Here is a 22,470-nt window from a genome sequence, read left to right on the forward strand (position 1 = left end):
TTTGATTTTTTTTTACATTCCTTCTGTTAATTTCACACTAAAGTAAAACAATAAATAATATAATTGAAAGCAATAATAATGAAAGCGCATGTTGCTGCACACAGAGACCATTCATATAATTTCATTTAAGCTTTATTTTTGTTTAACCAGGTTAATTACTTTTTCACCTTTACTTAAACAGGTTGGTGTCATTGAGATGAACATGTAATAAAAACATATTGCATCGGGGTTTTTTTCTCTCGATAAAACTGTTAATCTCAAATAAAATACAGTTGTTTAATGAAAGAATATTATAGTCAGGGGTGCAACTTTCACTCGGGACAGGGGGGGGGGACATTCTAAAATTGCATTTTTGTCCCCCCCAGTTTTATCATTGGAATGTGATACAAAACGAGGCAACGGTGTGCTTTCGGACCATAGGGACGCCTCCGAGCGGTCGGGTAGGCTGTTTGGAGTGTTTATCGGACTGGATAAAAAATATATACAATACCAGTAAAAAGTTTGGACACACCTACTCATTCAAGGGTTTTTCTTAATTTTTTGTATTTTCTACATTGTAGAATAAGAGTGAAAACATCTAAACTATGAAATAACACATATGGAATCATGTAGTAACCAAAAAGGTGTTAAACAAATCAAAATATATTTTAGATTTTAGATTCTTCAAAGTAGCCACCCTTTACCTTAATGACAGCTTTGCACACTCTTGGCATTCTCTCAACCAGCTCATGAGGAATACTTTTCTAACTGTCTTGAAGGAGTTCCCACATATGCTGAGCACTTGTTAGCTGATTTTCCTTCACTCTGTGGTCCAACTCATCCCAAACCATCTCAATTGGTTTAAGGTCGGGTGATTGTGGAGGCCAGGTCATCTGATGCAGCACTCCATCACTCTCCTTGGTCAAATAGCCCTTACACAGCCTGGAGATGTGTTTTGGGTCATTGTCCTGTTGAAAAACAAATGATAGTCCCACTAAGCGCAAACCAGATGGGATGGTGTATCGCTGCAGAATGCTGTGGTAGCCATGCTGGTTAAGTGTGCCTTGAATTCTAAATAGATCACCGACAGTGTCACCAGCAAAGCACCCCCACACCATCACACCTCCTCCTTCATGCTTCACGGTGGGAAGCACCATGCAGAGATCATCCGTTCACCTACTCTGCGTCTCACAAAGACACGGCGGTTGGAACCAAAAATCTCACATTTGGACTCATCAGACCAAAGGCCATATTTCCACCGGTCTAATGTCCATTGCTCGTGTTTCTTGGCCCAAGCAAGTCTCTTCTTATTATTGGTGTCCTTTAGTAGTGGTTTCTTTGCAGCAATTCGACCATGAAGGCCTGATTCACGGAGTCTCATCTGAACAGTTGATGTTGAGATGTGTCTGTTACTTGAACTCTGTGAAGCATTTATTTGGGCTGCAATCTGAGGTGCAGTTAACTCTAATGAACTTATCCTCTGCAGCAAAGGTAACTCTGGGTCTTCCTTTCCTGTGGCGGTCCTCATGAGAGCTAGTTTCATCATAGCGCTTATTTGAGCTGTTTTTGCCATAATATAGACTTGGTCTTTTACCAAATAGGGCTATCTTCTGTATACCACTCCTACCTTGTCACAACACAACTGTTTGGCTCAAACGCATTAAGAAGGAAAGAGATTCCACAAATTAACTTTTAACAAGGCACACCTGTTAATTGAAATGCATTCCAGGTGACTACCTCATGAAGCTGGTTGAGAGAATGCCAAGAGTATGCAAAGCTGTCATCAAGGCAAAGGTTGGCTACTTGGAAGAATCTCAAATATAAAATATATTTGGGTTTAACACTTTTTTGGTTACTATGTGTTATTTCATCGTTTTGATGTCTTCACTATTATTCTACAATGTAGAAAACAGTAAAAATAAAGAAAAACCCTTGAATGAGTAGGTGTGTCCAAACTTTTGACTGGTACTCTATATATACATTATTTCCCCCCCACTTCTAAAACCAAAGTTGCGCCCCTGATTCTAGTCATAATGAGCTCTTTGGTTGCCATCATAACCTCCTCATGTGCAGTTTCCTCCAGCATCTTCAGCAGACGCAACTTGGGGGTCAAAATCATTACTATCATAAAAAGCATGTGAAGAGGCCTTATTACGGGTGTTTGTAGCCTGCCAGTGACTTTAGGCTAGGCTATATATTGTTTGAGATCACTTGTTTTGCACTGTTTTAACTTACAACATTTTACAATATCATGGAAATAACTAATATAGTTTAATGAAACAAGAGCCATTGTGTTTGTAGCCAACATGCAGCGAAAATCACCCCTGTTGTTTATTTCTGTAGTGCCTTCAGAAAGTATTCAGACCCCTTGACTTTTTCCACATTGTTTTCCTCAGCAATCTACACAAAATACCCCATAATGACAAAGCGAAAAAAACAGAAATACCTTATTTACATGAGTATTCAGACCCTTTGCTCTGAGACTCGAAATTGAGCTCAGGTGCATCCTGTTTCCATTGATCATCCTTGAGATGTTTCTACAACTTGATTGGAGTCCACCTGTGGTAAATTCGATTGATTGGACATGATTTGGAAAGGCACACACCTGTCTATAAAAGGTCCCACAGTTGACAGTGCATGTCAGAGCAAAAACCAAGCCATGGAGTCGAAGGAATTGTTCGTAGAGCTCCGAGACAGGATTGTGTCGAGGCACAGATCTGGGGAAGGGTACCAAAACATTTCTGCAGCATTGAAGGTCCCCAGGAACACAGTGGCCAACATCATTCTTAAATGGAAGAAGTTTGGAACCACCAAGACACTTCCTAGAGCTTGCTGCACAGCCAAACTGAGCAATCGGGGGAGAAGGGCCTTGGTCAGGGAGGTGACCAAGAACTCGATGGTCACTCTGAAAGAGCTCCTCTGTGGAGATGGTAGAACCTTCCAGAAGGACAACAATATCTGCAGCACTCCACCAATTAGACCTTTATGGTAGAGTGGCCAGACGGAAGCCACTCCTCAGTATAAGGCACATGACAGCCCGCTTGGAGTTTGACAAAAGGCACCTAAAGACTCTCAGACCATGAGAAACAAGATTCGCTGGTCTGATGAAACCAAGATTTAACTCTTTGGCCTGAATGCCAAGCATCACGTCTGGAGGAAACTTGGCACCATCCCTACAGTGAAGCATGGTGGTGGCAGCATCATGCTGTGGGGATGTTTTTCAGCGGCAGGGACTGGGAGACTAATCAGGATTTAGGCAAAGATGAACAGAGCGAAGTATAGAGCGATCCTTGATGAAAACCTGCTCCTGAGCGCTCAGGACCTCAGACTGGGGCGAAGGTTCACCTTCCAACAGGACAACGACCCTAAGCACACAGCCAAGACAGCGCAGGAATGGCTTTGGGACAAGTCTCTGAATGTCCTTGAGTGGCCCAGCCAGAGCCCGGACTTGAACCCGATCGAACATCTCTGGAGAGACCTGAAAATAGCTGTGCAGCAACGCTCCCCATCCAACCTGACAGAGCTTGAGAGGATCTGCAAAGAAGAATGGGAGAAACTCCTCAAATACGGTGTGCTAAGCTTGTAGCATCATACCCAAGAAGACTCATTAATGTAATCGCTGCCAAAAGTGCTTCAACAAAGTACTGAGTAAAGGGTCTGAATACTTAAGTACATGTAATATTTCAGTTATATATTTTTTTGTAAGTTAGCAAAAATATCGAAAAACCTGTTTTTGCTTTGTCATCATGGGGTATAGTGTGTAGATTGATGAGGGGGGGGGCAATTTAATCAATTTTAGAATAAGGCTGTAACGTAACAAAATGTGGAAAAAGTCAAGGGGTCTGAATACTTTCCGAAGGCACTGTAGGTTGCTTGCATGAGATTAACTGTTTTGCTCCATTTTAACTAAAAAATAACAACAACTATTGAATAAGATTATTACATTTTCATCTCAATTAGACCATCTGGTTGAATAAAGGTTAAATTGGTCTTTGCATGCAGCAAACCTATAGGCATATGGGCTTTCATGATCAAATATATGATGTTTTTGCCTTTGTTACTTTTGAAGACATTTTGCAGACGCTCTTATCCAGAGCGACTTACAAATTGGTGCATTCACCTTATAGCCAGTGGGATAACCACTTTACAATATTTTTTATATATTTTTTCTGATTATTATTATTATTACATTTTTTTAAATTTAGAAGGATTACTTTATCCTATCCCAGGTATTCTTTAAAGAGGTGGGGTTTCAAGTGTCTCCGGAAGGTGGTGAGTGACTCCGCTGTCCTGGCGTCGTGAGGGAGCTTGTTCCACCATTGGGGTGCCAGAGCAGCGAACAGTTTTGACTGGGCTGAGCGGGAACTGTGCAGAGGTAGGGGGGGCCAGCAGGCCAGAGGTGGATGAACGCAATGCCCTCGTTTGGGTGTAGGGACTGATCAGAGCCTGAAGGTACGGAGGTGCCGTACCCCTCACAGCTCCGTAGGCAAGCACCATGGTCTTGTAGCAGATGCGAGCTTCAACTGGAAGCCAGTGGAGTGTGCGGAGGAGCGGGGTGACGTGAGAGAACTTGGGAAGGTTGAACACCAGACGGGCTGCGGCATTCTGGATGAGTTGTAGGGTTTTAATGGCACAGGCAGGGAGCCCAGCCAACAGCGAGTTGCAGTAATCCAGGCGGGAGATGACAAGTGCCTGGATTAGGACCTGTGCCGCTTCCTGTGTAAAGCAGGGTCGTACTCTCCGAATGTTGTAGAGCATGAACCTACAGGATCGGGTCATCGCCTTGATGTTAGCGGAGAATGACAGGGTGTTGTCCAGGGTCACGCCAAGGCTCTTTGCACTCTGGGAGGAGGACACAACGGAGTTGTCAACCGTGATGGCGAGATCATGGAACGGGCAGTCCTTCTCCGGGAGGAAGAGCAGCTCCTTCTTGCCGAGGTTCAGCTTGAGGTGGTGATCCGTCATCCACACTGATATGTCTGCCAGACATGCAGAGATGCGATTCGCCACCTGGTTATCAGAAGGGGGAAAGGAGAAGATTAGTTGTGTGTCATCTGCGTAGCAATGATAGGAGAGGCCATGTGAGGATATGACAGAGCCAAGTGACTTGGTGTATAGCGAGATTAGGAGAGGGCCTAGAACTGAGCCCTGGGGGACACCAGTGGTGAGAGCACGTGGTGCGGAGACAGATTCTCGCCACGCCACTTGGTAGGAGCGACCTGTCAGGTAGGACGCAATCCAGGAGTGAGCCGCGCCGGAGATGCCCAACTCGGAGAGGGTGGAGAGGAGGATCTGATGGTTCACAGTATCAAAGGCAGCAGACAGGTCTAGAAGGACAAGAGCAGAGGAGAGAGAGTTAGCTTTAGCAGTGCGGAGAGCCTCCGTGACACAGAGAAGAGCAGTCTCAGTTGAATGACCAGTCTTGAAACCTGACTGGTTTGGATCAAGAAGGTCATTCTGAGAGAGATAGCAAGAGAGTTGGCTAAAGACGGCACGCTCAAGAGTTTTGGGGAGAAAAGAAAGAAGGGATACTGGTCTGTAGTTGTTGACATCGGAGGGATCGAGTGTAGGTTTTTTGAGAAGGGGTGCAACTCTCGCTCTCTTGAAGACGGAAGGGACATAGCCAGCGGTCAAGGATGAGTTGATGAGCGAGGTGAGGTAAGGGAGAAGGTCACCGGAAATGGTCTGGAGAAGAGAGGAGGGGATAGGGTCAAGCGGGCAGGTTGTTGGGCGGCCGGCCGTCACAAGTCGCAAGATTTCATCTGGAGAGAGAGGGGAGAAAGAAGTCAAAGCATAGGGTAGGGCAGTGTGAGCAGGACCAGCAGTGTCATTTGACTTAACAAACAAGGATCGGATATCGTCAACCTTCTTTTCAAAATGGTTGACGAAGTCATCCACAGAGAGGGAGGATGGGGGGGAGGAGGATTCAGCAGGGAGGATAAGGTGGCAAAGAGCTTCCTAGGGTTAGAGGCAGATGCTTGGAATTTAGGGTGGTAGAAAGTGGCTTTAGCAGCAGAAACAGAGGAAGAAAATGTAGAGAGGAGGGAGTGAAAAGATGCCAGGTCCGCAGGGAGTCTAGTTTTCCTCCATTTCCGCTCGGCTGCCCGGAGCCCTGTTCTGTGAGCTCGCAATGAGTCGTCAAGCCACGGAGCAGGAGGGGAGGACCGAGCCGGCCGGGAGGATAGGGGACATAGAGAGTCAAAGGATGCAGAAAGGGAGGAGAGGAGGGTTGAGGAGGCAGAATCAGGAGATTGGAGGGAGAAGGATTGAGCAGAGGGAAGAGATGATAGGATGGAAGAGGAGAGAGTAGCGGGAGAGAGAGAGTGAAGGTTGCGACGGCGCATTACCATCTGAGTAGAGGCAGAGTGAGTAGTGTTGGAGGAGAGCGAGAGAGAAAAGGATACAAAGTAGTGGTCGGAGACATGGAGGGGAGTTGCAGTGAGATTAGTAGAAGAACAGCATCTAGTAAAGATGAGGTCAAGCGTATTGCCTGCCTTGTGAGTAGGGGGGGACGGTGAGAGGGTGAGGTCAAAAGAGGAAAGGAGTGGAAAGAAGGAGGCAGAGAGAAATGAGTCAAAGGCAGACGTAGGGAGGTTAAAGTCACCCAGAACTGTGAGGGGTGAGCCATCCTCAGGAAAGGAACTTATCAAGGCGTCAAGCTCATTGATGAACTCTCCAAGGGAACCTGGAGGGCGATAAAAGATAAGGAGCAGTGTAAAATTAACTCGGACACCAAAAAATCATATTCTAATGAAAACAAGTTTAAAAGCCTTCGTTATAATTAAATACTTATTATTATTAATCAGCTCGCCACGCACTGGCCATCACAGCGCGCAGGCAGCCTCCATTCGCCATACACACACACCCATGGTGGCCCAAGCTGGGGAGAGGAGAGGAATTAACGAACAATGAGGCTGCGCAAGCAAGATTTACGTGTGAATAATGTAACAAAGGTGACTTTATAGCCTTGAATATAATGACCAACAAAATAGAAAGACACTCGTTTTAAAATCAGCAGGACAAAAAAAATTATATCCTGAAGTTGTATGTCTGACCTCCTGCTCTTTCGCAGCATAAAAAATGCCCTCTACCTGATCAACCATTTGGCGTTTTTCAGATTTTGTTGCATTACAACTTGTAATTTAAATGGATTTTTATTTGGATTTCATGTAATGGACATACACAAAATAGTCAAAATTGGTGAAGTGAAATTAAAGTAATAACTTGTTTCAAAAAATTCAAAAAAAATAAAAAATGGAAAAGTGGTGCGTGCATATGTATTCACCCCCTTTGCTATGAAGCCCATAAATAGGATCTGGTGCAACCAATTACCTTCAGAAGTCACATAATTAGTTAAATAAAGTCCACCTGTGCGCAATCTAAGTGTCACATGATCTGTCACATGATCTCAGTATATATATACCTGTTCTGAAATGCCCCAGAGTCTGCAACACCACTCAGCAAGGGGCACCACCAAGCAAGCGGCACCATGAAGACCAAGGAGCTCTCCAAACAGGTCAGGGACAAAGTTGTGGAGAAGTACAGATCAGGGTTGGGTTCTAAAAAAATATCAGAAACTTTTAACATCCCACGGAGCACCATTAAATCCATTATATAAATGTTTAAAGAATATGGCACCACAACAAACCTGCCAAGAGAGGGCCGCCCGCCCACCAAAACTCACGGACCAGGCAAGGAGGGCATTAATCAGAAAGGCAACAAAGAGACCAAAGATAACCCTGAAAGAGCTGCAAAGCTCCACAGCGGAGATTGGAGTATCTGTCCATAGGACCACTTTAAGCCGTACACTCCACAGAGCTGGGCTTTTTACGGAAGAGTGGCCAGAAAAAAAGCCATTGCTTACAGAAAAAAATAAGCAATCACGTTTGGTGTTCGCCAAAAGCCATGTGGGAGACTCCCCAAACATATGGAGGAAGGTACTCTGGTCAGATGAGACTAAAATTGAGCTTTTTGGCCATCAAGGAAAACGCTATGTCTGGCGCAAACCCAACACCTCTCATCACCCGAAGAACACCATCCCCACAGTGAAGCATGGTGGTGGCAGCATCATGCTGTGGAGATGTTTTTCCATCGGCAGGGACTGGGAAACTGGTCAGAATTGAAGGAATGATAGATGGCGCTAAATACAGGGAAATTCTTGAGGGAAACCTGTTTCAGTCTTCCAGAGATTTGAGACTGGGACGGAGGTTCACTTTCTAGCAGGACAATGACCCTAAGCATACTGCTAAAGCAACACTCGAGTGGTTTAAGGGGAAACAATTAAATGTCTTGGAATGGCCTAGTCAAAGCCCAGACCTCAATCCAATTGAGAATCTGTGGTATGACTTAAAGATTGCTGTACACCAGCGGAACCCATTCAACTTGAAGGATCTGGAGCAGTTTTGCCTTGAAGAATGGGCAAAAATCCCAGTGGCTAGATGTGCCAAGCTTATAGAGACATACCCCAAGAGACTTGCAGCTGTAATCCTGCAAAAGGTGGCTCTACAAAGTATTGACTTTGGGGGGGTGAATAGTTATGCACGCTCAAGTTCTTTTTTTGTGTGTCTTATTTCTTGTTTGTTTCACAATAAAAAATAGTTTTGTATCTTCAAAGTGGTAGGCATGTTGTGTAAATCAAATTACACAAACCCCCCAAAAATTCCAGGTTGTAAGGCAACAAAATAGGAAAAATGCCAAGGGGGGTGAATACTTTCGCAAGCCTCTGTATTTGCCACATGCACCAAATACAACAAGTGTAGACTTTACCATGAAATGCTTACTTAGGAGCCCTTTCCTAACAATGCAGTTAAAAAAGTAAGAAAATTAACAAATAGATAACAATTAAATAGGAACAAAATTAAATAAAACAATAAAATAAGAATAAAGAGGCTATATACAAGGAGTACCGGTACTTAGTCAGTGTACTGGGGTATGAGGTAGTTGGGTTCCCAAGGGGATTCATATATTCTCATTGAATTGAACTAGAATGACTTATTAAAGCTGTAGTAAATACAGTCTTAGTGTCACGATCGTCGGTGAGAGAGGAGGACCAAGGCGCAGCGTTGAATGCGAACATATTTATTTATATAATGATCACACGAACAAAACAACAAAATGAAAACGTGACGTCCCTGGTTACATACACGAACCAACACGGAACAAGAAACCACAATGAATGAATGCCTAACGGCTACCTAAGTATGACTCCCAATCAGAGACAACGAGCTACAGCCGTCTCCGATTGGGAGCCACCCTGGCCAACATAGATATACAACCACTAGAACCAACACACATGAAAACTCACACCCTGGCTCAACATACTAGAGTCCCCAGAGCCAGGGCGTGACACTTAGCAGCATGAAGTGTTTATAGAATCCTGTAGTAAGTTGAAGACAGAACAAAAATATGAATGTTAATTCATAACCAACAACCTGAATAAAGCACACATTATGACGCTTTTATCTTTTAACCCACTCCCCCTTCTCTCTCTCAGGTGTCCTGTCCTCCGTCTCTCAGGTCAGAGTACAGTAGTTGTGGAGAGTTTGAGTTCTACAACCAGACCCTCAGTAGCTGCCAGCCCTGCCCACCATGCCAACCTGGACAGGAGCCCCACATGGTGAGATACACAAGCACACACACAAACTAATGAATGAATAAACAAAATAACACAACTACACACACATTTCCTGAGATTAAATTACTTGAGTGTAATGAGTAGATAATGTAGCATGTCAGGTGCATGTGAACCCTGACCTCTGCTACCTGTCTTCCAGCCCTACTCTCTAGTAGGGCTGTGGTGGTCATTACATTTTGTCAGCCGGTGATTGTCAAGCAAATAACTGCTGGTCTCTCGGTAATTAACTGTTAATTAACATAAACACGTTTAGCATCTCCTGGCTTCCACGCATACCTACAAGCCACTGATGCAGACCTTTGGAACATCTACATTTTAAAAGTCTAATAAATCCATGTAATATAGCCTACACCACCACAATAAATCCATTATTTATTTTAGACAGGTCAAAAGAAACATGATATGAAGAAAATGTAGTCTATTTCAGAAGAACAGAATAGCATACTCTGAGTTGTCCATATGTTAAGCCCTGATATGGCACCCTTGTGTGGCCGTAATGCCCCCCAGAAATCCATGCCTTGTGTGGCCGTAATGCTCCCCAGAAATCCATGCCTTGTATGGCCGTAATGCCCCAAGAAATCCATGTCTTTTGTGCCCTTGGGCTGAATATAATAATTATAATTCCCTTCTCCCGGCTGCCGTGCTCCGAAGCACTTCTCACTCACATGGCTCTCTCAGATATCTCAATTCTTACTAGCCAATGCCCGTCACGTAATCGGGTCCTTCTCACAGCTAAGAAGTAGGCTACAAGCGAAGACAGACAGATCAACCCTCTTATTGAATTCTGAGGCACATATTGAAGATGTTAGAAGAACTGTCCACATTTAGCCTACTTTTCATCAGCCAACTGTGATGAGGTGGTGTTGAAGAAGTCAGGCGCAGGAGGTTAAATCACAGAATAACAGGCTTTAATCCGCAAAATACAGGTTTACGCAGAAATGCGTCAAACACACTCCAGGGCACAAAACAGGTGCACTGGAAAATACAAGGCACACGGGCTCCACCGAGCTTCACTAACCTCCACAATAAACAATCACCCACACAGACAAGGAAGCAGAGGGAACACTTATACCATGGCTAATGTGGGAATAAGGACCAGGTGTGTGTGATTGAAGACAAGACAAATAGAGTGATGATAAATGGATCAGCAGTAGCTAGTAAGCTGGTGACGCTGAACGCCGGAACCTGCCCGAACAAGGAGGGGAGGCAGCCTCGGTGGAAGTCATGACACCAACAAGATGAGTAGGCCAAACGAACAGCTAAAGCACTAGCCTATGTCAATCTATTATCCCCCATAGTACAAAAATTGACCTATTCTATTGGTTTAGCTTTAAAATATTGATAAACTATTAGGCTATTTCTTCACATTATAAGCTCAGCAATGCGCACACGGCAGTAGGTTATAAGAGTGAATGTTCGAAAACACTATTCTCAAAAGTGACCGCAAATGCGATTATGCATGTCATGCTTTATTATAAAGGTGCATTTTTATGGTGAAAATTATCTTCCCCAAACCTGAAACTCACGCGTTGCCTATGTATGCCAGTTAGGCTATACACCAGTTGTAAAGCAGATTAATGTGCTTAATTTTAAGAAGTCATTTGGCCACTTTAGTTGTGATACAAACCTTATGGAAACATATAGGCCTATGGGCTAGGCTACATGAGGTGTGCGACTATGATTTATCACAAGTGATACATTTTACATTACATTTTAGTCATTTAGCAGACGCTCTTATCCAGAGCGACTTACAGTTAGTGAATACATATTTTTTTATACTGGCCCCCCGTGGGAATTGAACCCACAACCCTGGCGTTGCAAACGCTATGCTCTATCAACTGAGCTACTGAGAAAAACAACATAGAACATACACAACAAAGAATATACACACCCAGTTTCAACTGTTCTGCCTGCGGCTACGAAACCCCTACCTGTCCCAGACCTGCTGTTTTCAACTCTTAATGATCGGCTATGAAAAGCCAACTGAGAGACCTGAGCCCTAGGACCATACGTCGGGACTACCGGCCGTGGTGACTCCTTGCTGTCCCCAGTCCGCCTGGCCTTGCTGCTATTCCAGTTTCAACTGTTCTGCCTGCGGTTATGGAACCCCTACCTGTCCCAGACCTGCTGTTTTCAACTCTTAATGATCGGCTATGAAAAGCCAACTGAGATTTATTCCTGATTATTATTTGACCATGCTTGTCACTTATGAACATTTTTGAACATCTTGGCATGGTTCTGTTATAATCTCCACCCGGCACAGCCAGAAGAGGACTGGCCACCCCTCATAGCCTGGTTCCTCTCTAGGTTTCTTCCTAGGTTTTGCCTTTCTAGGGAGTTTTTCCTAGCCACCGTGCTTCTACACCTGCATTACTAGCTGTTTGGGGTTTTAGGCTGGGTTTCTGTACAGCACTTCGAGATATTAGCTGATGTAAGAAGGGCTATATAAAATAAAATTGATTGATTGATTGACTCAACATTTAAGCGTCCCCTGAGTCAGGGCGTGACAGGAGTCAGCTGTTAACATAATGTGTAATTTAGCCTAACGATGTTTCAAGTGTGAATTATGCAGGTCTGATGTCGAAAAATGAAGGAAGTTCTTGCCTACTTCACCCATATCTTATTTCTATTTTTGCAAAAAAGTAGTGTGTAGTTCCAGTAGTTAGCTACACTGCTACATGGCAAAACTACACACACACATGAAACAGCACTCTTTCAACTCCCACATAGATCTGATGTGATCTGATACAGCAGATGGTTTTACTGCAGTGATACATGCTGGTTTAGCACAACCATGAGACAGGACAAAAATGCTTTTATTGAAATTGGATTTTATCTGGAGAAGGTTTATATGAACCTACAGAAGTAAAGTCAGCCAGGAGATCTAACGCTGGGCTGATCCACCCTGACAGAATCCTACTGATAAATTAATCCAGCTTTTATAAGACGATCAAAGTGGATATATTGGACAAGCCAATAAAGTAGGAAGTTGGAGGAATATAGTGTTTCTGTAGTATGAAGTCAGTAGGACAAGCAGCAGCTTGGCTTCAGGATGGAGCTTTAACTGTTTTAATAAAAATAGATCAAACAACTGTCTGCCTGTCAGACTATGCAGGGTATTGGTTGTTGTCACAACTCCCCACTGAGAGTAGTGCATACGTCTGGGACTGTTTAAAATGACCTCCCACTTTGTTTCATACTAGAACATCAATTTCCTCTTCCTCGCCACATGTACTACAGTACAGACACACAGACACACACACACACCAGACAAACTACTCCAACACCCCGAACGCAAATGTTCAGAACGACTCATGTCCTGTTCTTGTGACCAATCACATTTGATGTCTTTTAGTCTAAGACACAGTCTGTCAAGACTAGCCTGGGTTCAGGAGAACACAGTCTGCAGCATTAGTATATACTAACATACTGATCTCCATTTGTTTGGAGAGTAATGTGTGTATGACACATGTCTAAGTGTGTGTGTTTGCATGTTTGTGATGTTGCAGAACTGTGGCTATGGGACTAAGGATGAGGACTTTGTGTGTGTGTCGTGTCCGCCGGGGAAGTACTCGAAGGGAGTGTATGAGATCTGCAGGAGACATAAGGACTGCGAAGGTCTGTACCGCGCTACGGTACTCAAACCTGGGACACTAGACAGTGACGCAGACTGTGGACCCTGCTTACCTGGGTATGTACACACACACAAGACAACACACACACACACACACATAAGACAACACACACACACACATATTTGAAGACACGCAGGCATGCAAATTTACACCCATACATTTATGCACACACATACATACCACCACTGTCAGTGAGTGACGTTGATAAGACAGTACCACCTCATAGGACACTTCTCTCCCACATCTCCCCTGTATCCCCCCCATGTCTTCATATCACACACAGCCACAGCCTGGTCTAACCCTCCACTGGCCACGCTATCCGCCTCATTTACCCAGTTACCATCTGGTCACCCACAAACATGGAGGCAGGAGAAGATATAAACTGTTACAGGACCGGCTCAATGCTCTGATCTCCCCCGCCTCTCTCTCTCTCTCTCTCTCTCTCTCTCTCTCTCTCTCTCTCTCTCTCTCTCTCTCTCTCTCTCCCTCTCGTTCTCTCTACCATATGATGTTGTTCAGTGACTGTACCACCTCAAAGACATTCTCGGGTTTCAATTGAGTTTAAAGTCAATACAGACTATAGTGTTTTTGCACAACATTACTGGCTGCTTTAATATACTCTATCTCACTGTACTGTACTGGGGGAATACTGAACACTGCCTGCCTGCTGTGGTGGTGGAATAAAAATGCTTCTTTATTAAATCATACTTTACTTAACTCCTCACCAAACACATCTTTAGTAGAATGGGATTTTATAATAATAATAATAATATGCCATTTAGCAGACGCTTTTATCCAAAGCGACTTACAGTCATGCGTGCATACATTTTTGTGTATGGGTGGTCCCGGGGATCGAACCCACTACCTTGGCGTTACAAGCGCCGTGCTCTACCAGCTGAGCTACAGAGGACCATTTTAATCTCATGTTTAATGCTTTTGTGGTCCTTGTTTTCATCCTGGAGATCTGGTGTGCATGTTTGATTGAAAGTGGTTTAATAGTCCTCTCTGATTAATGATAGCCGGTCTGCCCTAGAGGCCTAGAGGACGCCACGCTCTGAAGCAGCCTCCCTTCTCTTCCTCTGTCACAGCTTAGGGCTAAATAATACCTCTATCTAACCTAATGGTATACAGTACCTCTCTCTCCCTTCTGGGCATCAGTTCAACCTTTTCACCTCCAGCTGTTATTGAGACACTTCTCCTGTCAAATACTTACATATTCACACTGTGTATCTTAATAACATATCTCTGTGTATCTTAATAACATATCTCTGTATATCTTAATAGCATATCTCTGTGTATCTTAATAACATATCTCTGTGTATCTTAATAACATATCTCTATGTATCTTAATAATATATCTCTGTATATCTTAATATCATATCTCTGTATATAATAAGATCATAATATTTATCAGTATTGTTCTCTAAAGGTTCTCTCTGTGCTTCCTCTCTGTCAGGTATTACATCCAGGAGAACCGGCCCAGGAATCTGTATGGGATGGTCTGTCACTCGTGTCAGAATGCACCGCGCAACACTAAAGAGTGTACGTTTTCTTATACCTGACAAGTTCCCACAACACAAACAGAATCAGAACCCAGGCCAGAGAGAGTCAGAGACAGTCAGGGAGGGACCGAGAGCGATCCCTGTAAGGTCAGGCGAGTGAGGGCTGTGGAGGGCTGTGACCAGTTAATGAACACAGACAGACAGAGCAGAACACAGGGAGCAGCAGCATGACGTTACCTCACCATGGTCTGGAACTGCTTCCTCATAGTGATGCTCGACCCCAGGAATTGTTTTTAGTGCCCGTCGCTCAAAGCAACACTCCCTGGCACATTGTTTTGGCCGGAAATTGAAATCATTATTATTGTGTCATTTTAATGACTGTGTTTTGAAATATGACAACCTCAAACAGACTGGAACCTGCTGTGAGGAGGATGGGAGAGAGAGAGGAGGGGTGAGAACATACGAGTGTATACCAACAAACACACACTTTTCAACAAGCATCTAATTGTTTATTGCAGGCAGAGAGTGAGTTAGGGAGGGAGAGAGGGTGGGAAGAGATGTGTGAGGGTTCATTTTAATTAACTCTTTTAAAAGTCTTGAAAATACCCAAACCAGAAATATGTAGTTGAAGCGTGGCGTTACTAGCTCGGGGTGAAGGCAGGCTAGCACTCGCCAAGTAAATTAATCTGTAAATTACCCTGGCTTCCAGCTTAGTGCTTGTGTGTGTGTTAACACGGCTCCCAGCTAGCTCCCAGCTAGCTCCCAGCACTGCACGGTGTAATAATTAAAACATTTGGAAGGCATGAAAAAGATGATTAACATGTTTCTGCCTGTCCTGGGGCTTCTCTTCAGCAGCAGCCTGTCGTCTCTAGGATATATACAGTGGGGGCCAAAATTATTGACACTTGATAAAGATCATAGCAAAAATGACTGTATGAAATAAATAATTAAAATACTGAGCTATAGTGTATGCACAAAAAAAGTATATTATCTTATACAAATATAATTGCTCAGAGAAATAGATTTTGTTTAACAAGTGATATTTGTGTTCTCTCAAAAAGGTAAGGGTCAAAATTATTGACACCCCTGTTTCCAATACCTTTCAATACCTCACCTTGTGAGGATAATGGCACTGAGCCTTTTCCTAAAAAGTTTTATGAGTTGGAGAACACATTGGGAAGAATATTTGACCATTTCTCCATACAGAAGCCTACCAGATCCTTGATATCCTTCGTCTACGCTTATGGACTGCCCTTTTCAATTCAAACCACAGGTGTTCAATGGGTTTCAAGTCCGGAGACTGAGATGGCCATTCCAAAATGTTGATTTTGTGGCCAATTAACCATTTATTTGTGGATTTTGATGTGTGCTTGGGGTTATTGTCTTGCTGGAAGATCCACTTGCGGCCAAGTTTCAGCTTCCTGGCAGAGGCAACCTGGTACTGGGTAAAATTCATGATGCCGTTGCCCTTAATAAGGGCCCCAGGACCAGTGGAAGCAAAATAGGCCCATAACATCAAAGATCCCCCACCATATTTTACAGTACGTATGGGGTTATTTTCTGCTTATGCATTCTCATTTTGACGCCAAACCCACCACTGGTGTGCATGGCCAAAGAGCTCTATTTTCATGTCATCCAACAAATGTAAATGCCTGGAGTTTGCTAAACAGCATTTGCACTTGGATTAAAAACGGTGCTTTGGTCAGATGACATGAATATAGAGCTCTTTGGCCACGCACACCAGTTGTAGCGGGTGATTTGAACGGAGTCAGGCGCAGGAGGTGTAAATCACAGAATAATGGTTTATTCGGCCAATACAGCGGTTCACAGCAAAACGTAAAACAACTACAGTGCGACTTAACGGCGCATTGGGAAAAACAAAACACACAGGTGAATATCCCGGCGATAAAGTACAAAATGCTCCACCGAGCTATCGACACCTCCACATGGAAACAATCATACACAAAGACATGGGGGGCAGAGGGAATACTTATACAGGGACTGATGAGGGAATATGAACCAGGTGTGTGTAAAAACAAGATAAAACAAATGGAATGATGAGAAGAGGAGTGGCAGTGGCTAGAAGGCTGGTGACGACGAACGCCGAAGCCTGCCCGAACAAGGAGAGGAGGCAGCTTTGGAGGAAGTCGTGACACCATGTCACGGTGTTAGAAATGGTGAGGTGTGGAATCAGGCGCAGAAGCAGATGTACAGTCCAACAAGACTTTACTAGCGAGTGCAAAATAATCCAAAAACGGCCAGAGGCCAACAGACGCACACAGGCGTCAAAACGAGCGCACAAACACAGGGCGCAACAACTCTCCTCAACCGAGGAGGACGTAAATCGTAACTGGCGTACCGAAACACGGGTAACGCACAAACACCTGACACGAAACAATTACACACAACACTACACTAACAACAAGGAAACTAAATAGGGTGCTTAATGAGACATAACACAAGACAGGTGTGGCTAACAGACAAAACTAATCAAACAGGAAACATGGAACATGCAACGGTGGCAGCTAGAATTCCGGAGACGACGAACGCCGAAACCTGCCCGAACAAGGGAGAGAGGCAGCCTCGGCCGAAACCGTGACAGTACCCCCCCCTTGACGCGCGGCTCCAGACGTGCGCCGACTCCGGCCTCGGGGACGACCCGGAGGACGTGGAGCAGGGCGCGTCGGATACCCCCGATGGAATTCCGTCAGGAGCGACGGGTCCAAAATGTCTCTCCTCGGCACCCAGCACCGCTCCTCCGGACCGTACCCCTCCCACTCCACTAGGTACTGAAGACCCCCCATCCGACGTCTCGAATCCAATATGGACCTCACGGAGTACGCCGGTGCCCCCTCGATGTCCAATGGGGGCGGGGGAGTCTCCCCTATCTCATTTTCTTGGAGCGGGCCCGCTACCACCGGCCTGAGAAGGGACACATGGAACGAGGGGTTAATACACTTATACTCCACAGGTAGCTGTAATCTATAACATACCTCGTTCAACCTTCTCAGGACTTTAAATGGCCCTACAAACCGCCGACCCAGTTTCCGACAGGGCAGGCGGAGGGGCAGGTTTCTGGTAGAGAGCCAGACTCGATCACCAGGTGCGTACACCGGTCCCTCACTGCGGTGGAGATCAGCGCTCGCCTTCTGACGTCGGAGGGCCCGCTGCAGGTGGACGTGTGCAGCGTTCCAAGTCTCCTCCGAGCGCCGCGCCCACTCATCCACCGCAGGAGCCTCGATCTGGCTCTGCTGCCAGGGTGCCAGAACCGGCTGGTAACCTAACACACATTGAAATGGAGTTAGGTTAGTGGAGGAATGGCGTAGGGAATTCTGGGCCATCTCGGCCCAGGGAACGTACCTTGACCACTCCTCCGGCCGGTCCTGGCAGTATGTTCTGAGAAACCTACCCACATCCTGGTTTACGCGTTCCACCTGCCCATTACTCTCCGGGTGGTACCCCGAGGTGAGGCTCACCGAGACCCCCAAACGCTCCATAAACGCTCTCCAGACTCTGGAGGTGAATTGGGGACCCCGATCAGCCACAATGTCCTCGGGTACCCCGTAGTGCCGGAACACATGGGTGAACAGTGCCTCGGCAGTTTGTAGGGCCGTAGGAAGACCCGGCATGGGGAGCAAACGACAGGCCTTAGAGAACCGGTCCACAACGACCAGGATGGTAGTATTACCTTGGGAGAGGGGAAGGTCTGTTATAAAGTCCACAGAGAGGTGGGACCATGGTCGTTGTGGAACGGGCAGGGGTAGCAACTTACCCCTAGGCAGATGTCTAGGCGCCTTACACTGGGCGCACACCGAGCAGGAGGAAACATAAACCCTCACATCCCTTGCCAACGTGGGCCACCAGTACTTGGCACTAAGACAGTGCACTGTCCGGCCAATACCCGGATGTCCAGAGGAGGGTGACGTGTGAGCCCAATAGATCAATCGATCCCGAACCTCGAGCGGAACGTACTTCCGACCCTCCGGGCACTGTGGTGGACTAGGGTCGGTGCGTAACGCCCGCTCGAGTTCAGCATCGACCTCCCACACTACCGGTGCCACCAGACACGACTCAGGCAGTATGGGAGTGGGCTCCATGGACCTCTCCTCCGTGTCATACCGCCGAGACAGCGCATCTGCCTTACCATTCTGTGACCCAGGGATGTACGTGATCTTAAAAGTAAACCTGGTCAAGAACATACTCCATCTTGCCTGGCGAGGGTTCAGCCTCCTCGCCGCCCGGATGTACTCCAGGTTACGGTGGTCCGTCAAAATGAGGAAAGGGTGTTGAGCCCCCTCAAGCCAGTGCCTCCACACCTTTAGAGCCTGTACCACGGCTAACAGCTCCCTGTCCCCTACGTCATAGTTCCGCTCCGCCGGACTGAGCTTCTTAGAATAAAAAGCACAGGGGCGGAGTTTAGGTGGCGCGCCAGACCGTTGTGAAAGCACGGCTCCTAAACCGGCCTCTGACGCGTCCACCTCTACCTGGAACGGCAAAGAGGGATCCGGATGCGCCAGCACCGGGGCCGAGGTAAACAGGTCCTTCAGCCTCCCAAACGCCCTGTCCGCCTCGGCCGACCACTGCAGACGCACCGGACCCCCCTTCAAAAGAGACGTGATGGGAGCTGCCACCTGTCCAAAACCCCGGATAAACCTCCTGTAGTAATTTGCAAACCCCAAAAACTGCTGCACCTCCTTCACAGTGGTTGGTGTTTGCCAATTACGCACGGCCGACACCCGGTCTACCTCCATCTTCACCCCTGACGCAGACAACTGATAACCCAAAAAGGAGACCGACTCCTGGAAAAACAGACACTTCTCTGCCTTCACATACAGGTCGTGCTCCACCAGCCTCCGCAACACTCTACGCACCAGGGCCACATGCTCGACACGGGTAGGCGAGTACACGAGAATGTCATCAATGTACACAACCACCCCCTGCCCCTGCGTGTCCCTGAAGATCTCATCCACGAATGATTGGAAAACTGACGGAGCGTTCATCAACCCGTATGTCATGACCAGATACTCGTAATGGCCCGAGGTGGTACTAAAGGCTGTCTTCCATTCATCACCCTCCCTGATGCGCACCAAGTTGTACGCGCTCCTGAGATCTAATTTAGTGAAGAAACGCGCCCCATGCAACGACTCAGTCATGGTCGCAATCAGCGGGAGTGGATAACTGTACTTCACCGTAATCTGATTGAGACCACGGTAATCGATGCACGGGCGCAAACCACCATCCTTTTTCTTCACAAAAAATAAACTCGAGGACGCAGGGGAAGTGGAAGGCCGTATGTATCCTTGTCTCAGAGATTCGTCTATGTAAATCTCCATAGCTTTCTTCTCCTCCTGAGACAGAGGATACACATGGCTCCGTGGGAGCGCAGCTCCTGCCTGGAGGTCTATCGCACAATCTCCCTGCCTATGGGGTGGCAACCGCGTCGCCCTCGCCTTACTAAACGCAATAGCCAAATCCCCATACTCAGGGGGAACGTGCAATGCGGGCACCTGGTTTGGACTCTCCACCGAGGTAGCCCCTACGGAAACGCCCAAACATCTACCCACACACTGAGCAGACCACTCCATCAGAGCCCTCTCCTGCCACGAAATAGCTGGGTTATGGGTACTCAACCAGGGCATGCCCAGCACCACCGGATACGCAGGAGAATCAATCAGGAACAGCTGAATCATCTCCTGATGATCCCCCTGCGCACACATCCTAAGTGGCGCCGTGACCTCCCTGATTAAGCCCGTACCCAACGGACGACTATCTAGGGCATGAACGGGGAAAGGAACATCAACAGAAATAAGGGGAATCCCTAACGCTAAACAAAACTTTTTATCAATAAAATTCCCAGCCGCGCCTGAATCTACCAGCGCCTTATGCTGGGAATGAGGTGCTACCTGTGGAAAACGCACAGGCATCCAAAAATGGGCAACAGTGAGCTCTGGGTGAGTGGGGCGCCTACTCACCTGGAGGGAATCCCCAGTGCGGGACCTGTCGTCATCCTCCCTAGGAGGCCATCCCCAGCACCTAGCCGCGGTGTGTCCTCCCCGACCACAGTTGGTGCAGTGGATGGACCCCCTAACCAACCGACTCCTCCTCTCTCTAGCGCCAGCGCCCCCGAGCTCCATAGGACACGGCTCGGAGGCGCTGGAGGGTGAAATGGACGGACCCCCCTCAGGACGTCCGCGGGTGGCCAATAGGTTATCCAGCCTGATGGACATGTCGACCAGCTGGTCGAAAGAGAGACTGGTGTCCCTACAAGCCAGCTCCCGACGGACGTCCTCTCGTAGGCTACATCTGTATAGATCGACGAGGGCCCGCTCATTCCACCCTGCATCTGCCGCTAGAGTACGGAATTCGAGAGCGAATTCTTGGGCACTCCTCCTCCCCTGCCGGAGGAAGACCAGACGCTCCCCCGCCGCTTTCCCCTCCGGGGGATGGTCAAACACCGCCTTGAAGCGGCGGGAGAACTCGTTGTAGGTGATAGTCTCGGCGTCGATCTTCCTCCACTCCGCGTTGGCCCATTCCAACGCCTTCCCGGACAGGCAGGAGATCAGGGCGGACACGCTCTCATGCCCCGAGGGTGCCGGGTGTACGGTGGCCAGGTACAGCTCCACCTGGAGGAGGAATCCCTGACACCCAGCCGCGGTTCCGTCGTAGGCCCTCGGGAGAGAGAGTCGGATTCCTCGGGGTTCTGGCGCTGGAATGGGCGGACTGGCCGATGGTGCTGGCAGGGAGGGAGGTGGTGGAGGCGCTCCCCAGCCTCGGAGCGTGGTGATCACCTCCTGCAGGGCGGTCCCCATCTGCTGTATCTGGTCCTGTTGTTCCCGAACCTGGACCTCCAGTCTCGTCGGGGCTGCTTCGGCTCCTGCTGATTCCATGTAAAGGTGTGTAATTCTGCCACGGTGTTAGAAATGGTGAGGTGTGGAATCAGGCGCAGAAGCAGATGTACAGTCCAACAAGACTTTACTAGCCAAAAACGGCCAGAGGCCAACAGACGCACACAGGCGTCAAAACGAGCGCACAAACACAGGGCGCAACAACTCTCCTCAACCGAGGAGGACGTAAATCGTAACTGGCGTACCGAAACACGGGTAACGCACAAACACCTGACACGAAACAATTACCCACAACACTACACTAACAACAAGGAAACTAAATAGGGTGCTTAATGAGACATAACACAAGACAGGTGTGGCTAACAGACAAAACTAATCAAACAGGAAACATGGAACATGCAACGGTGGCAGCTAGAATTCCGGAGACGACGAACGCCGAAACATGCCCGAACAAGGGAGAGAGGCAGCCTCGGCCGAAACCGTGACACACCAGTGGTGGGTTTGGCATCGAAATTATAATAAATGTTTTGACCCCCACCTTTTTGAGAGAATCAAAGTATAACTTGTTAAACAAAATATATTTATCTGAGCAATTGTATTAGTATAAAATAATAACAAAAAATGTAAGTATACAATATAGTTAAGTATTTGAATCATTTATTTTATAAACAGTAATTTTTGCTCATCTTTATCAAGGGTGTCAATAAGTTCGGACCCCACTGTATGTCTAGACCGCCTCGCTAGGCTATATACACCTATACATATCTATACCATCTGTCTATCCCCTGTTCACCGTCATCTACTCCATATACTGTAACAGGTTTGAACTTTGAACCCAGGTCATCGTCTAATATAACTGCAGCAGTCTCATACAA

At 46.7% G+C, this 22,470-nt stretch overlaps 1 protein-coding gene across 1 annotated transcript in view; it reads left to right on the plus strand.

Annotated features, from left to right (window-relative positions):
* edar (ectodysplasin A receptor) overlaps nucleotides 1–22,470 on the plus strand; it is a gene marked incomplete at both ends in the record, with an annotated part of 45,021 nt that overhangs the window by 14,622 nt on the left and 7,929 nt on the right. The window contains 3 exons of the mRNA XM_084161688.1: nucleotides 9,473–9,595; nucleotides 13,123–13,304; nucleotides 14,705–14,790. Coding sequence (XP_084017814.1) covers nucleotides 9,473–9,595; nucleotides 13,123–13,304; nucleotides 14,705–14,790 — 391 coding nt within the window. The remainder of the gene's footprint in view (nucleotides 1–9,472; nucleotides 9,596–13,122; nucleotides 13,305–14,704; nucleotides 14,791–22,470) is intronic.

Source organism: Coregonus lavaretus (genome assembly GCF_964263955.1).
Source record: "Coregonus lavaretus genome assembly, chromosome: 5".
NCBI classification, from domain to species: Eukaryota; Metazoa; Chordata; class Actinopteri; order Salmoniformes; family Salmonidae; genus Coregonus; species Coregonus lavaretus.